This window comes from Cucurbita pepo, chromosome 19 (genome assembly GCF_057944985.1).
Source record: "Cucurbita pepo subsp. pepo isolate OVF chromosome 19, ASM5794498v1, whole genome shotgun sequence".
Classification (NCBI taxonomy): Eukaryota; Viridiplantae; Streptophyta; class Magnoliopsida; order Cucurbitales; family Cucurbitaceae; genus Cucurbita; species Cucurbita pepo.
This window is the reverse complement of record NC_141816.1, coordinates 11,267,272-11,284,148: the sequence shown is the minus strand read 5'-3', so window position 1 is coordinate 11,284,148 and position 16,877 is coordinate 11,267,272. Positions and strand designations below refer to the sequence as shown.

Here is a 16,877-nt window from a genome sequence, read left to right as displayed (position 1 = left end):
TTTCACTTCAACATTCGTCAAAAGTCTTTCGATTGACACTTTAGAGATTGGTCGAACCCTGGGTTGATTCAAAAGATCGACTCCCAAGAGAATGCTAATTGTACAATATGATTGGGTTAACGAGGATGGTTTAATACTTAGCACAAAGAAGTGGATAAGATCCAAATGGAGCTTCTCACCCAAAGAATCAATTCCTGAAAATCACAAGAAGAGAAATGAGAAAATCAAAGATAAAATCAACAATAAAAAAAGGGGAATTTGGAATAAAGAAAAAGAGAGCCTAAGTTTGCTCCCAATTATGTGCGCATGTAGAGACAGCACAGCTCGGCGTTGCCCTTGGTAGGTGTGCAACTCACCTTTACTTTATTAGGAGATTTGTCTGAAGGTTAGGTGTTGTGGGTTATGTGGCGGCACCAGAATCTCCACCCTCTCACCTTTCTCGTTCACATTTTTAAAACAAAACACCTTCCCTCCACAAATTCACACGACACCTCACTCCCTTTCACATTAAACTAATCCCCAATCGCCAAATCATTTCGCCCAAATTCGTGCTGCACAAACATGTGACACCCGAATCATCAATGGCTGCACACTGCCCCCACCATTCCATCTATATATATGTGTATGTATGCACTTGCAAAGCCTCAAAGGGAGTTTCAGCAGAGCTTTAGTTTTGTTGAGAGAGTTGGAGAAAAGGGTTGTCAATTATGGCTACCAAGTACCATGCCAGGTCCATTAGTTTGCCTTCTAAATCACATCCGAGTACTGTGAAGGTTGAGGAGGAGTTGAGGAAAATGAAGACATGGGAGTCTTGTTCTTTCTCTTCTTCTTCTGTTTGTGGTGCTCTTTTGGGATTACAGGATTTGTATGACTCCATCGATGAGCTTCTCAAAATGGGGTCGACCCACCAGATTTTGTCTTGTCCCCAACTCAAACAGTTGGTGGACGAGTTGTTGGAGGGTTCTATGAAGCTTTTGGATGTTTGCAGCTTGGCGAAGGATATGGCTTTTCAAACCCAACAACATGTCGGAGCTCTTTATTCTGCCGTTCGTCGGAGGAAAGGAGATTCCGCCATTAAAACCACCATTGCTGCTTACACTTGCTACAGAAAAAAGATGAAGAAAGAAGCCAAAAAGTTAATGATATCTATGAAGAAGATGAACGAAAAATTCAACTCAACCCAAATGACAAATCTAGATAATCACCTCAGCTCTGTGATTGGAGCTATGAGACAAGCTTACTCAATCAATAGCTCCATCTTGGAATCCGTGTTGTTGTACTTGACGCCATTGACGAAGCCAAAAGCCCGTGGTTGGTCTCTGGTTTCCAAGTGGGTGCACAATGGAGCAATTGCCTGCGAATCAAAAAGTGGCTTGAATGAATTTGAGAGTGTGGATTTGGCTTTGAGCTCTGCAGTAGAAGAAAAGGAAGTTGAGAAGTTGCACATGGCTCAGAGAAGATTGGAGAGTTTGGAAATGGCAGCTCGAGAAATTGAGAGTGGCTTGGACGGTGTGTTCAGGAGATCGATCAAAACAAGAGCCTCTCTGTTGAACATACTCTCTCAATAGAATTGTACTGTATTTCCACAATCAATTTTGAACCCCTGAATCCTGCAAAGGCACATCCAACTTTTAGGGATCCGCCACTTGTATTTTAGCTTGAGTTCCATGTCTATAATACGATTTTGTTCTATTTGTTCTTGATCCAACGAGAATAATAGCTTAGTCTTTGATTGATCACTTCCTTTAATGCGTTTTGATCAAATCCTCATACAGAAAAGGTTAAATGGATAGGGTTGGTTGATGAAAATCTTATTCTCTAAGCAAAGAGATTCCAAGCTCAGCCAGTCTTCTAATTCAATCTACCAACAGGCTTTCGCCGTCTAAAACAATTGGAATGGGCCTTGTATCTTACTCAACCCAACCAAAATTCCTCATCTGCCCAAGCCAAGTGGCTCTCTTTTATGCAATCTTAACAAGTCAATTTCCTGATACAGGCCACTAAGTTTGTTAACATCTTCTCTTTTACAATACTCTTTGTCCTCTTCAATTCTGAACAGTAGTTTCATTAATGCTACAGCTGAAATTTAACATCTCTCAAAAAAGCTCCATTAAAGAAGCTTCCTACAAGAATTCATGAAATTTATTTTCGCTAATCAAATGGAGAATAAATTATAAATTAAGGTGGAGGGATGAGTTGGAGTCTTAATGGGAAAGAAATTAAAGGAGTCCTAAAAGTGCAGCTTCCCACATAACCACATAACCGCACACAAATGTTCTCAAGCCCACCATTAACCGATATTGTATTTTTGGATTTTCTCTTTTGGGCTTTCCCTCAAATTTATTACAACGAGCCTACTAAGAAGAGGTTTCCACACCCTTACAAAGAATATTTCGTTCTTCTCCCCAACAGATGTGGGATCTCACAATTCACCCCCTCCAGGACCCAGCATCCTCGTAGGCACATTACTCGGTATCCACCCTCCTTTAGAGATCAACGTTCTTGTTGGCACACCGCCTAGTGTATGGCTCTGATACAATTTGTAACGGCCCAAGTCCACCGCTAGTAAATATTGTCCTCTTTGGGTTTTTTCTTTCGGGTTTCCCCTAGAGGTTTTTAAAACGCGTCTGTTAGAGAAAGATTTCTATACCTTTATAAAAGAATGTTTTGTTCTCCTCCCCAACCAACGTGGGATCTCATAGTTCATCCCCCTTCAAAGCCCGATGTCCTCGTTGATACTCGTTCCCCTCTCCAATAGATATGAGATCTCACACCTTAGAACTTTAAACATACTATAATATGGATATTTGGTGGGGTGAGTTCAACAAAATATTGTAAGAAAACAGCCTGTAGAACGTTTGAATAGGAAAAGTAACCAATATGGTTACTCGAGTTTCGACAAGACATGTGAACAAGTTTGTAGCAAAATAGAAATAAGTCATTCATAATTAACACGAATGGTGCGACTGAAAAGAGACTAAATTTGTATCACTTCCCTAGTTTCTATCTCTAACTTGATGGACATTTCCATATTCAACCACTAGTTGAATTAACACACATAGTAGAGCCCCCCATGACTAGCCACCAAATGCTCTTATCTCCAATCATTTGCATGATAAGTTGTCGCTAATCACCAGCTGCCATTTGCAAGAGGTTTTGATTGATAACTCATATGCTTCTACTCCTTTACCTGCCAGCATAGCCATCTCATTTGGGCTCCACCCCCCATCTCCCCACAATCCTTGCAAAATTTTACTATCTTAATCCATTTCACCACCAAAATCTACCTCCAAAACAGTCGCAAGACCTTAAACTCTCCAACAATATCCCGTGAAGACCAGTTCCCAATAACTTCTAGAAGTTTGACAGCTTATTCAAGCAAGGTCAATTTCAAATCAACTTGGATGAACCTTTTTCTCTCTCCTGAAACAGCCTAAAAGTTCTTCAAAACGTGAAAAACAATAGAAAAAGAAGACTGCCATTACGAAACAAAATCACGTCGAGTGTCCAAAGGGGATGCCCAGGTTTAATTTAATGGCTACCAATTTCCAACGCCAATGAACTTTCAACTTTCAACCATGGATAAGCGTGAGTTGGCGTTGATGGCGGTGGAGATACGGGGAATGTAAATAAGGGATGACAAGCCACTTATCCCGCAACCATATAAAAGCAAAATAAAGGTCCATTAAATATGGAGAATGGATGATGCCAATTTAAAATTACTTTTTAGCCGGCAAAAGATGTGACTTCATAACCACACCATTGAGTAATCCTTGGCTGCCTTCACATGCTCAATTCGATATCTTAAACCCCCAAAAAATGTTTCCCTTTTCTATTGAGTCTCTACCTATATAAATTTGTGATGGGAAACATCAAATTTCATCTATAACCCACATTAGACCCTTAAACAGCATAACAATAGAATAGCCATGGTTGCATTTTCACAAACACCTTGGAGTCGTTATAGAGTTAGAAGCATAAGCTTACCTGCTCGATCGCATCCATCCACGATCCGGGTTGAGCAACAGCTAGCCAAGCTTAGATCCTTGGATTCTTCATCTTTTTCAAGCATTGAAGCGATTTGCAGCAGTCTCTCCGGCTTGGTGGAGCTCTACAGATGCATGAACGAGGTTCTGAACCTGCCACTGCCCCAACAAGCTCTAGCCGTACTCCGAGGTGAAATTTGGGTACAGGAATTGGTGGATAACTCTGTTAGATTCCTGGATATCTGCGACAATACGAGAGACGCTATTTTGGTGATAAAAGAAAGAATTCGAGATCTCCAATCGGCGATCCGGCGAAGCAAATACGAAGATTCCGGCGTCGAGAACAGCATCGCTTCATATATCTGCTCGAGAAAGAGAATCAAACACGAAAGCTTGAAGAAATCGATCACATCGCTCAGACAAACAGATTACACAGCCGGAGCCTCTCCTCCTCTTCAAATAGAAAACGAAGTCACTGCGGCAGTAATCAGAGTACTAAGAGAAGCAAGCTCCGTCACCTCCTCCATTTTCAACTCTCTGTTATCCTTCCTCGCCGTGCCGATGAACAGGAGACCGAAACCTAGCCGATGGACATTGGTGTCGAGGCTCGTGCAGAAGGGAGCGATCACCCGCAACCACACGGAAAGAATCAACGAATTGGTGAACCTAGACATGGCGATCGACAGGCTACAGTTGGAATCGTTAAACAGAGATGGTGAAGCGAAAGAGAAGATTCAATCGATGATTCGAGAGAGATTACAGGGATTAGATTGGAGAATCGAAAGAATCGAACGTGGAACAGAGGGATTGTTCAGGGAATTGATTCATACCAGAGTTTGTCTTCTGAATATACTCAGTCAGTGAAGTTGACCGCATTGTGATTTCCCCGCCTCATCAAATCCCGCGAGGAAAATCGGGTCGGGTCGGGTCGGGTCGACACCCACCCAAAATTATTTGTGTAAAAAATATTTTAATTAATTTATTCAATCTCCTTTTATAAATAAAAATTAAATTTCAAACATTTATTTAATTAAAAATTACAAAGCTAATTTAATATATTTTTTAAAAACATTAGAATTTAAAAAACATATATTTGTAATTAATGAGAGTTTAAAATTTTGCAAATAACTCAAATATATTATTTAGAAATGACACCTTGTTGCCAACGTGGCAGTTTAGCCTCAGCCACGTGTATCACTCTCAGTCCCGAGTAAGCTGCATCGGATTCTTCCCCCAACGGCTATATCCAAAAAACGCTCTGTAAAATGGTCGGCGTGGCAGTGGGGCCCTTCTCTGATCTTCAGCTGGTAAAAGGTCTCCCTTTTTATGCGCCTCACTGTCCCTCCCCCTTCTCTTACAAGACCGTTTCACTTTCTTCTTCTTCTTCTTCTTCTTCTTCTTCGTTGCCCCTTTTGTTTTCTCCGGCCATGACCGCCGCCGCTCGTTCCGTCGAGATCGTCAAGCAGTTCATCTCCCTCCTCCGCCGTGGCTTCAACACCTCCAAATGGTAATGGGTTTTCGATTTTATGTTTTGTTACAAACCCTTTTGGTTTAAAATGTGGGAAAAATGAAGCAATTGATTTGGGGGCGTAATGAGAAGCTTCTGAGAAATGGGTTTTTGTTTTCTTCTTGTTTATGGGGTTTTCCGACAGCAAAACAGCGGCGAAAATGGCGGTGGCGAGGATAAAGCTGCTGAGGAACAAGCGAGAGGCGGTGGTGAAGCAGATGAGACGGGACATTGCTCTGCTACTTCAGTCTGGTCAGGACGCCACCGCTCGTATTCGGGTCATTCTCTATCTTCGTTAAAATTGACGTTTTTTTGGACAATATATATCTCCTTGTCTGAAATTTAGCTCGTTTTTGCAGGTGGAACATGTGATCAGAGAACAGAATGTTCTGGCGGCGAACGAGATTATTGAACTCTTCTGCGAGTTAATTGTTTCTAGACTGTCAATTATAGCAAAACAAAGGTAAATTTGTGTAGAAATATGGTAATAATGAGTTCTTAATGAATGGATGTTCTTGTGATGTTGGTATCAATTGCTGCAGGGAATGTCCGGCAGATCTAAAAGAAGGGGTTGCTAGTTTGATCTTTGCAACTCCCAGATGCTCGGAAATACCAGAACTTTCTGCTCTTAGGAATGTTTTTGAGAAGAAATATGGGAAGGATTTTGTCTCTGCTGCCACTGATCTTAGGCCAAATTGTGGAGTGAATCGGCTGGTAACCACGTTATCTACTTCTCGATCCATTACGTTTCCTAGGATTATACTGTTAGGAATCACGACTCTACACAATGGTATAATATTGTCCACTTTGAGCTTAAACTCTCGTGGTTGTGCTTTGAGTTTTTCAAAAAGGTCTCGTACCAATAGAGATAGTGTTCCTTACTTAAACCCATGATCGATAATCCTCGACATGTTATATTGAATTGTATGCATTTGCTTACAGCTCATTGACAAGCTCTCGGTTCGAACACCAACCGGTCAAGTCAAGCTTACAATCATGAAGGAGATAGCTAAGGAGCACCAGATTGAATGGGACACAACAGAATCTGAGAAAGAGCTGCTAAAGCCTCCTGAAGAACTTATTGTCTGTTCTATTCTCCCGCTCTTGCTATCCTCTGATGGTTAATTTGTTGTGCTAACGATGTTTTCGATTGTCGTTCGAACAGGACGGGCCTCGGACGTTCGTTAGCGCTGCTAGTGTACCTGTGAAGCCTGTAGCAGCAAGGCAATCTGCTGGAGATAATGCTCCAATTGAAAGGCAAGGAGGGAATATCAACCATTTGACAAACAGTAGAGAGGATGAAAGTATGCACTTTCAAGATACAGCATCAGCTGCAGAAGCTGCTGCAAAAGCAGCCAAGCAAGCGATTGCTGCTGCACAGGCAGCTGCCTATTTGGCTAACAAAGACTCGAATCGAGATGTTCGAGACTCGGGGTTAGATCTTGGATTTGGAGGCCCTCAGAGCTTAGGCAGGTGCCGCTCTCTGAAGAATGAGGAGGCCAGGAATAACACAGATCATGAGATGGCTTACAGGAGATATAGCTATAATCCTACAGATATAAAGTTTGACGAATCGGATTGTGAAGAAGAAACTCGAATGGACAATGAAGATGGCGGAGGTGTTCATCGACCTCCTGATCGGAATCCTCCACCAGTACCTTCGTCTCGTGTTCACCCCAAACTGCCTGATTATGACACACTTGCTGCTCGCTTTGAAGCTCTCAAGCACAGTAGAACTTGATGAGAGCGAGCTTCATTGAGTTGCATTCAAATAAACCAGGAGTTTCAGATTCATTTGTTAGTTGTTACACTACCTAATATCATCAAATACTGTATAAAGATCAGAGAATACAATTTGTTTTTGTTATTTTTGGGAAGATCAGAAAGCATTATATGTAGAACATCTGTTGTATCCTGATTTGGCTGATCATAATATGCAAGAAGGAATAGGATTGGTTGATGAACATCAGGATCAATTAGATTATTTCTTCATTTTGTTATGACATTTTTAGTTGAGAAATGTAAGTTTTACTGTAAGTTTTTGTTTTGAAGTTCAAGTACGTTATTTGATATTACAAGATCTCACATCGGTTCTAAAACAATCGTTTTAAAAATCTTGAGAGGGTGCCCGAAAGAGAAAGCCCAAGGAAAGTGGAAACCTCCCTCTAAAAGAGTCGTTTTAAAAATCTTTAGAGGGTGCCCGAAAGAGCCCAAAGAGAACAGTATCTGCTAACGGTGGGTTTAAGCTGTTACAAATGCTATCAGAGTCCGACACTGGGCAGTGGGTTTGAACAGTTACAAATGCTATCAGAGTTAGACACTAAGCTGTGGGTTTGAGCTGTTACAAATGCGATTTGAGCTGTTACAAATGCTATCAGAGTCAGACACTGGACAGTGGATTTGAGCTGTTACAAATGCTATCAGAGTCAGACTCTGAACAGCTATTACAAATGCTATCAGAGTCTGACTCTGGACAGTGAGTTTGAGTTATTACAAATGCTATCAGAGTCAGACACTGGGCAGTGAGTTTGAATTATTACAAATGCTAGACACTGGACAGTGAGTTTGAGTTATTACAAATGCTATCAGAATCAGACACTGGACAGTGAGTTTGAATTATTACAAATGTTATCAGAGTCAGACACTGGACAGTGGGTTTGAGCTGTTACAAATGCTATGAGAGGCAGACACTGGACAGTGAGTTTGAGTTATTACAAATGCTATCAGAGTCAGACACTGGCAGTGAATTTGAGTTATTACAAATGCTATTAGAGTCAGACACTGGACGATGTGCTAGCAAAAAAAGGTAAGTCATTAAGGAAGTGGACACGAGACGGTTGCCAACAAGGACATTGGGCTCCACATTGATTAGAGAAGGGAACGAGTACAAGTGAGGACACTGGGCCCCGAAGAGGGGTGGATTGTGAAATCCCACATCAGTTATAGAGGAGAATGAAGCAAAGCATTCTTTATCAGGTATGAAAATCTCCCAAAAAGACGTGTTTTAAAAACCTTAAAGGAAAGCTCGAAAGGAAAAATATAAAAAATGGGGGCAAAGTTTTAACAGAATCATAAAGCATCTATTTCACCACCGCAGACCATTTTACACCAGAAGAAACAAGGTTTTCCTAAGCTAATAAAGCTGCAGCTATTTCAAGGGGGGAATAAACACCACAACCTAGTGAGAACATGGAACCTTCTACCCACACCAACCACCACAACCTAGTAAGAACATGAAAGAATGTTAAGGAAATGGTACACTGTAACAAATCAGCAGCATCTACACCTCGTGATGTCCACACATCGTATGGCCTTATAAATCAGCAGCATCTACATCGCAAGAGATCCGAACATGTGTACGGCCTCGATCTCTCTTCCAATGCTTGAACCGACGGTAGGGGCTCCAATTGATAGACGCTTCTATGACAGCAGAAATCATACAAATTATGGCAAACTCCTTTGCTGAAGGGAAAAACTCTTTCAGGAATGCCCCTGCAAATAACCAAACTGGCTTGTCATTGCTACTAAATGTAAATGTTCTTGGAAGTCTGGTGCATAACATGTCATTCATGGATAATGTGCAACACAAATTAGAATGGAGGTAATCACGAGAATGAAATGAAAGAAATGAGCTAACCTTAAGTAAAAGATTCGCCTACGTCTCACGAGTTCGTACGTAGTCTGATTTGTAAGAACAAGATAGCTGCAGAACGAAACATTATCGTAACTAAGTCATGGGTCATAACTACTACATTAAGATGTTAGTTCAAGACTGCTTAAGCATGGGGGTAATCAGCAGTACCTATGAAATAGAAGCAAGAGTAGTAGAAAGATCAAGGCAATCGACAAAGTAATCAGCAGCATAATGACAATGGCAGCATTCCACCTGACAATAAACCATTCAAAGATCTTTCTCTTCAGCATCAATTGATAAGTTCATGGTTTGAGATAGCTAAACTTTTCATTCTACTTTATCATCATCTTTGATGATATGGTAATGAAATTAACCATGAAATACTACAACAGTAGCTAATGGATCTTATCGAATTAGAAGCGTCGTAAGGGTACCATACCATGCCCGCACTATATCAGCCTTGAGGTATGAAATGAACAAGATGCCAGTCCACAAGCATAAAGTTGTCTCCTCAAAAATGTACCACCTACGTTGTGAGTAAAACTATCCTTTGTAAGGGTAATATCTTGAAAATTTCCAAGAAAAATAAAAGCACAGTAAACAGTATATTTTAACAGTCAAATTGAAGAGCTATAGCAATAATAGTAGTTGTAGAAATAATATTCGATTGGTAGGAACTTGGAACAATTTGTGCACCTTAATCATATCATCAAATACATACAATTTCAATAATCATCTTGACATACACAATCAGATTGAAGAACTGAACAAAATCATATCACACAGAATAAGGCAGATAACAAAAATAACCAATAATCATATAGAGGATATGATTCTTTAGCAAATCATTTCTTGGTGCACAACTGTCCACTAAACGTTTACTATGCATTTAGTTCAACATCGTGGAGCGTCTACTAATACTAACATCTGATGGTTCAGAAACTTGTGGAAAATTCAATATCTCTTGAAGCCAATGAATTTTGTTTACCCCATAACTATCTAGTTGAACCCGAGGCTTTTCACAATATACCAAATCTTGTAGTGAATCAGAACTTAAACGAACGACATTTTACATCAATGCATCATGCAATCCATATTATATAAAAAAACAGCTAAAGTGATGCACAGCAAATTCGACAAAAAGTACCAACCAAAACAATCAATTTATATGAAGTTGACTATTTGTCACACCTCAAATTTTTAAACCCACCAGAATCGACAATGATTGCCCTGGCCAATACATGTCCCAAGCCAAACACAGTGATGATCAAACTGAAGTACACATCGATCACAATCATGGCAATGCTTTGTTCGCGGAGGCTGCAAATATACAAGGAAAAAAGGGGACTAATGAAAAAGAAGTTGAAGACTACAACTAGATAAATAAGAAGCATACAAGATGTGGATTAGCGGCAATCCAAACTAAACTGTTCATTTAAAGAATTTACAGAAGCAATAGCAAACACATTTATTATTTTTATAAACAGTTCACGTCTCAGCACCGCTGCATATGTTTTACTTCATTAGCTTCATATTTTTGCAACTTAAATGAACAGGAAGTTTCGAAAGATTTCATTCACTAACTTTCCAATTCAATTCCATACCAATTATTTCTTTTGGTACCATCTATCTGGTGTGCTATTACTATCATAATGTTACCCTCACCAAAGAAAGAGAAAACTCATAGGTGACTAGCGTAAATATTCTGAAGATTCTTTGCAGAGTTAATTTTCATAGAGATGAGATTAGTCAACCAAAGAATAATAAAAATTAATCAACGTGAAAAGTTTAGGGGCGGCTGAAAATCAACAACATGCTTTGTAGGATTAAAATTTAGTGAAAACATGTTATGGTAATTGTTTGCTAAGAGTAGTATTCTCTAGGTTTTCTTTTAAACTAATTTTTGTAAATAACATACTGTTTAGAATAAGCAAAAGTGTTTTTGTTTCTACATTCATAGGCTTGTGATTAATGATTTGAAGTGTATAATGTCTTTAACATGTAAATGGTGTTTTTTGTTAAAAAAAAAAAATTAAAAAAAAAATAATAATAATAAAAAAGTTCATAGCCACCCAATATTTTTCTAAGCAACTCCTAAACAAATATTTCAAAACAACTTCTATACAGCCTTCTTTTAAAAAAAAGAAAATGCAAGACTATGGCCATGCAAGTTTCTTGATTGAAGCAATGATGGAGAATCACACAACAATTCTGAGTAAATATGACATGGTATAAAGTACCTGCTCAACATGACAATAGGAGCAAGTAAAATTTCTGCAAAACAAAGAAAAAACAGCAATTACAATTTTCCTCAACTTCACGTACATGAATACTTTCCTCATATTCTATTGGAATTGTGGACACTTAAAGTATAGATTTTTTGCAAGTATGGAGTGGTTAAGGCATTGTATTCCTTTAGCCCCAGGTAAAAGTGGTCATTTTGGCATAGATATCAAATTGAGAGCTATTTAAACAGTTGCTGGTTTAATTTCTCAAAATAACAGAAATGAAAAGTAAATTGCTAAGAAACCATGTCCGATGGCAAAACTTGTCCCAAATCAATCTTTATTTATCAGAGTTTTGAAACAAAACATAAGCTTCTGAAAAGCCAAACAAACTAGTTCTGACAATCCAGCAAAATTGTAGTCATCTTTACCATATTCAATTTGAACACAAATGAATTCAACAAGTTCAATTAAATATGAAGATATGGCCTCTGCAAATGACCATGTCATGTTCAAGATTTTGTGGTGCAACTTCACTGATGTTTTTTCCTAGAAGCTCTGGCTGGAAAGGAATGTCCACATTTTCTTAGATAATTATCTCTAATAGGACTTTTTTTTTTTTTTTTTTTTTTTAATCTATGTCATACATCCATGAAATGATTTATGTTTCTAGTGAAAAAAAGAACGAAAACGTTGTTCTTAAAGCAAGTAAAGAAGTTACCTAGGAGATGTTCCAGGCGGGTACATGTCCATCACCATCTTTGTCCACGATGTTAAATCTCCCTGAACATTTTTTCCAACCTGGTTCCGGTCTATAGTAACAACCACATCTACATTTTTGCTTGAAGCAGGTTGTCTTTGCTTAAACATTTAGAAAACAAATATATTAAGAAAATTTAAATTCACATCATATTTATTGGTTATTCTCTCACTAAGTACCGAGAATAAGATACGAATTAAATACTTTTACAATCAAGGTGATAAAACGTACTTTGATGCCTTTCGAAAAGCAATATCTTTCTCATTAGAAGCCCTCATTGCATCAAGTACATAGCTAAGAAGAAAAAAGGGAGAAAAGGAAGAAAAAGTAGTCAATTTTTCCTGCAAAGTAAAATATCATTACTTAATATAACAAGAGCTCTCAATGAAGCACAAGATAGTTGCCATTACCCAGGAGATGAACATGATGTTAAAAAGTATTGAATGAGGGTAGCGACAACAAGCAACAAATATGAAGCTGTGTACCTGAGAGTTGTGAGAAAAAAAAAAGACGTCTGAAACTTTTCCAAGACAGGAACAATTACAGGAAGCTACTTTAAACTACTTACCAAAATAATCTGAATACCGACCCTAGCTACCATAAATTGAGACCAGAGCAACCACTAGAAAATACTCCAAGGCCTCTCACAAGTCTAGATATTCCAATATTTGTGGTAAGACTCTTGATTACTTCATACACATTAGTTTATAAAAAGAAGACAGCAAAAGGAACGCATAATCTGACCATAAATCAGCTCCCGGGGCTACAAATGAACACTGAGATTTTACATTTCTCAACAAAATAACCCACCCACGAGACAAGTAATTGTCTGCCTAATATTTTCGAGGTCATGCCTACTTGAAGTGTTCATATTTTGTGGATTTCATGACTCCAAACATTGTAGAACTTAACAACAACCTTGAAAGATTGTTTCCACTTTACAAATAATGCCAACCAATTTATGCACCAGAAAAGTTAAGTTGACAATTAGCAAGTGCAGACTCACAAAATAAACCTAGCAGCCACTGTATTTCTTGGAAAGATAAACGTAGTAGCTGACCCAAATTATTTCGAACACAGAAAACTCAAACCAAGAGCAAACAACAACATACCACGGTCTAGTTTCGGCTTCTTCAATCAAATGCCGGTCGAATGCAAAGAGAAGTCCAACATAAACCAGGTGCAGCATCACCAATGCTACTTTTAAACCCGATGAAGATCTCCGAGCTGAAACCCACGAGTAAGAAACGAAGATAATGATAAGAAACGAAAGAACCAGCAGAAAACGACGAAGGCATCAAGCTCAACTAAAATTCAGATAAGACAAGGTAAATTAGTGAAACCAAAAAGCATAGAAACATGGGAAAAAGCGCAAGTAATCTGCATCCATTACTCAGTTCCCATTTCAGTTCCCCAAAAGTCTGCCATGGATTGAAAAAGAGGTTAAGTTTTCGAGACGTACCAGGATCGGAGAGGCAGGGGAAAAGGCGAACGTATCGGTCCATTGTTCGATCCAAGAAGTCGCGAGGGCGGCAAACATCCATTATCATCTTCAAACCATGAAAAAACTGGTGGCAATTTTACATCAACGTTATCGGCGAGCAATTTTCGAAGAGTTTTGTCGCCGTTTACTCAGAAATTACCATTGAAGAAGAGAAGGTAAGAGTTGTTGTACTGAATCTGCAAGAGAAACTGTAAGAACGGTGTTCAATTCCAATGAGCCAATTTTATAATTTCTTTTTTCATTTATTTATTTATTTATTTATTTATTTATTTATTATTATTATTATATATAATTGATCCAGTCATTATTAAATAGTTGAGAAGCCAAATTAATTTTTAACTACATTCCATTAAACCCTAAATTTCAATTAATATCTTTAGGCTTAAATTACAATTTTAGCCCTTAGAATTTGAGAAAATCCAATTTTATCCTCACCCTTAATAATAACTTCAAAATTTTAAGATTCAATTTAAAATTTTAATATTTAATTTTTTTTTATTGATAATTATATGTGACTTATGAAAAAATATTTATGCGACGTAAATGAAGGATAAATAAAAAAATGGACTAGCTCGAAATTACAGTGGTCTTACCAATTAAGAAATGTTTAAAACTGCCCGTTACTATTCATATTAATGAAATACACATTTCTTTTCAACGACCCAATCACAAAAATTTCAAACATGCTAAAATAACTCGTGTTGATTTATAATAATAGTTTTTTTATTAATATTTTAAGATAAGTAAATAACGTGGTCATGTCGTAAGAGATGCAAAAGAATGTCGATGATACGAATTACTAATTTGGGTCTCAAATTATAGTCTGAATCCTATATACACGAGACATTTAGAAAAATGATAATATTAGAGCAAAACATTTCTTCTATAAGATGTGGTTCGAGGACAAACTAAGGTTGAAGCTAATGAACGGATAGGATGATTTTACTATTTTAATAGCGCAAATAATTAATATAGTAATGTATAAAAAGGAAATGAATGTTTATTAAATATCGTATTTAAATTTTAAATATGGATGATGGAAGTCTCACATCGACTAATTTAGGGAATGATCATGGGTTTATAAGTGAGGAATACTAACTCCATTATCATTAGGCTTTTTGGGGAAGTCCAAAGTAAAGCACGAGACTTTATGTTCAAAGTGGACAATATCATATCATTGCGGAGAGTCTTGCTCATCTAGCCAGAGTTTTATTTTTATGATTTTATTAAATTATAAGGAGTAATTTAAAATTTTTTAAATTTTAGATAGATGAGAGTTTTTGAATTTTTGAATTTATTATTCGAAATAAGTTTATAACAGATTTTATAATAAAATTTAGATATATCGTAAAGATTCACAGATTTAGAAGGGTTTTTGAATTTTTGAATTTATTATTGGAAATAAGTTTATAACAGATTTTATAATAAAATTTAGATATATCGTAAAGATTCACAGATTTAGAAGGGTTTTTGAATTTTTGAATTTATTATTGGAAATAAGTTTATAACAGATTTTATAATAAAATTTAGATATATCGTAAAGATTCACAGATTTAGAAGGGTTTAGTCAACAAAATCTAAAAATAGAAATTTTTGAAATCAAAAAAAATATATATAAAAATAAGAATCGATTTGATTAAATTTTAAGAAATTTCAGTCTTCTTCTCGGAAGGAAACGACAGCAATTCTACCACTCGAATGGAGGAATATCGAATGGAGGAATATCGAATGGAGGAATCTCGAATGGAGGAATATCGAATGGAGGAATCTCGAATGGAGGAATCTCAGGTACCGTGGTCCGACCTTCCTCCACAGCTATGGCCGCTGATCGGAAAGAATCTCCATACCTACATCGACGTTCTCCGATTTCGCAGCGTCTGTAGATTATGGCGTGATTCTCTTCCGAAAGTGAACGCCATTTTTCCTCTTTCACTTCCCCCTCCCCTTCGCAGTCGCCCTGATCCCTTATTTCATCGTTCAAAGCATGAGGTTGTACTTTTCCGAAAGATAATCTATCGTTTCATTCCTCTCGATCAACATAAATCTGATTCTCCCAAGGGCTGGTTAGCCAAGATCGAGACCACAAATCTCGCCGATAAGCGATTTCATCTCCCGATCTATTCGGACTATCAATGCCTCTCCAGCAACCAAGTGAATGAAGTGAACTTTCTGGATTTTGGAATCGAGGAAGTAGGTAAATCGTATTTTACTGAACTCACTAATTTTTATACCACTAGTGTTTCGGCAGTAGATAAGGTTGTAGTGTTGCCTCAATCTGCCTGCCTCGATGTGAAGAACTGCGTTATTGTAGGAATCGACCGTATAGGAAGGTTAGCGTTTAGGAAATATGAGAATGCGCGAAATTGCTGGCAGCGGATTGGCGAACACAAATCTCTTTACGATGATGTGATTATGCACAAAGGAAAAATTTACACAGTTAATAGAGCGGGAAGAGTTTTCGTAATTGATTCATCGATGAAATTTATTGAAATTGCTCCTCCAATGAGTGAATCTGGTGACCTAAAACATTTCGTTGTATGTCGGGGCGAACTTTACGCAGTGGATCGATTTGTGGAAAGGAAGGCATGTTTATTGGATTTATTGAATTCAAATTCGTTTCATATTCGTATGTGGTGCTGTAGCATATCGACAGCAAATGCAGTCGATTTCAAGGTCTACAGGCTTGATGAAGAACAGGGAAGATGGGTGGAGGTTAAGGATCTGGGGAATGACGCGTTCATTTTGGGGACGGATGGTTTCTCAGTTTCAAGCGGTGATGTTGAAGGTTCTGAAGGGAATTGCATATATTTTTCACATGATTTGAGATCAGACCTTGGGCGTGGATTTGGCACTCATGTGTTCAATCTTGAGAAAGGGAGTATTCAGAAATCATGTCTGCAGATTTTGAAGGCGTCCCCGATTTGGCTGGATTGGGAGCCATCTCTGCCTGCCTGATATCAGTTCATCATCCACGAGACTTACAGATGAACAAGATGAATGAAGTCCACTGTAAGTTCACTTTCCAATTGGTTTTGTGTTTCAATTTAGGCACTTTTGCTGGGTTTCAAATAGCTTCATGTAGGATTCTTTTGTTTTGTTTATTTTCTGATTGGATTGATGTAAAGATTGATGGATGTTCCATGACAGCCATTCAATTATGCAACTCCGAGCAGAGTTGGTAGTAGGTAGGAGATAGAATGATCCATCGGAATGGTGTGTGGGTCAGGATTCAGTGAATAAATTCATTATTCTTTCTACTTA

The 16,877-nt window shown here is 38.0% G+C and overlaps 5 protein-coding genes across 6 annotated transcripts; 4 read left to right on the top strand and 1 right to left on the bottom strand.

Annotated features, from left to right (window-relative positions):
* The first annotated feature begins 664 nt into the window (after positions 1-664).
* On the top strand, positions 665-1,692 carry LOC111781695 (uncharacterized). The gene has a single exon (XM_023662382.2). The coding sequence runs from the start codon at positions 708-710 to the stop codon at positions 1,566-1,568; it is 861 nt and encodes a 286-aa protein (XP_023518150.2). The 5' UTR covers positions 665-707; the 3' UTR covers positions 1,569-1,692.
* A 963-nt stretch (positions 1,693-2,655) lies between these two features.
* On the top strand, positions 2,656-4,952 carry LOC111781164 (uncharacterized). Its single transcript, XM_023661616.2, has one exon. The coding sequence runs from the start codon at positions 3,930-3,932 to the stop codon at positions 4,848-4,850; it is 921 nt and encodes a 306-aa protein (XP_023517384.2). The 5' UTR covers positions 2,656-3,929; the 3' UTR covers positions 4,851-4,952.
* A 379-nt stretch (positions 4,953-5,331) lies between these two features.
* On the top strand, positions 5,332-7,457 carry LOC111781639 (uncharacterized). Its single transcript, XM_023662330.2, has 6 exons — positions 5,332-5,493; positions 5,639-5,771; positions 5,853-5,956; positions 6,036-6,207; positions 6,436-6,576; positions 6,659-7,457. Exons 1-6 carry the CDS (start codon positions 5,414-5,416, stop codon positions 7,232-7,234), a joined length of 1,206 nt encoding a protein of 401 aa, XP_023518098.2. The 5' UTR covers positions 5,332-5,413; the 3' UTR covers positions 7,235-7,457.
* A 1,094-nt stretch (positions 7,458-8,551) lies between these two features.
* LOC111780954 (protein S-acyltransferase 10) lies at positions 8,552-13,821 on the bottom strand. Of its 2 annotated transcripts, XM_087119828.1 has the most exons (11): positions 13,575-13,820; positions 13,225-13,339; positions 12,523-12,597; positions 12,344-12,406; positions 12,074-12,208; positions 11,368-11,401; positions 10,338-10,447; positions 9,567-9,653; positions 9,296-9,379; positions 9,131-9,196; positions 8,552-8,985 (listed from the first exon to the last, which is right to left on the bottom strand). In XM_087119828.1, the coding sequence occupies exons 1-11, from the start codon at positions 13,660-13,662 to the stop codon at positions 8,814-8,816; spliced, it is 1,029 nt and encodes a 342-aa protein (XP_086975954.1). In that variant the 5' UTR covers positions 13,663-13,820; the 3' UTR covers positions 8,552-8,813. The 2 variants fall into 2 exon arrangements, with proteins under 2 accessions (XP_086975954.1, XP_086975955.1); XM_087119829.1 differs by lacking the exon at positions 12,523-12,597 and having other exon boundaries at positions 13,575-13,821.
* Positions 13,822-15,278: 1,457 nt separating this feature from the next.
* Positions 15,279-16,877, top strand: LOC111781945 (putative F-box protein At1g65770). The gene has a single exon (XM_023662688.2). The coding sequence runs from the start codon at positions 15,315-15,317 to the stop codon at positions 16,569-16,571; it is 1,257 nt and encodes a 418-aa protein (XP_023518456.2). The 5' UTR covers positions 15,279-15,314; the 3' UTR covers positions 16,572-16,877.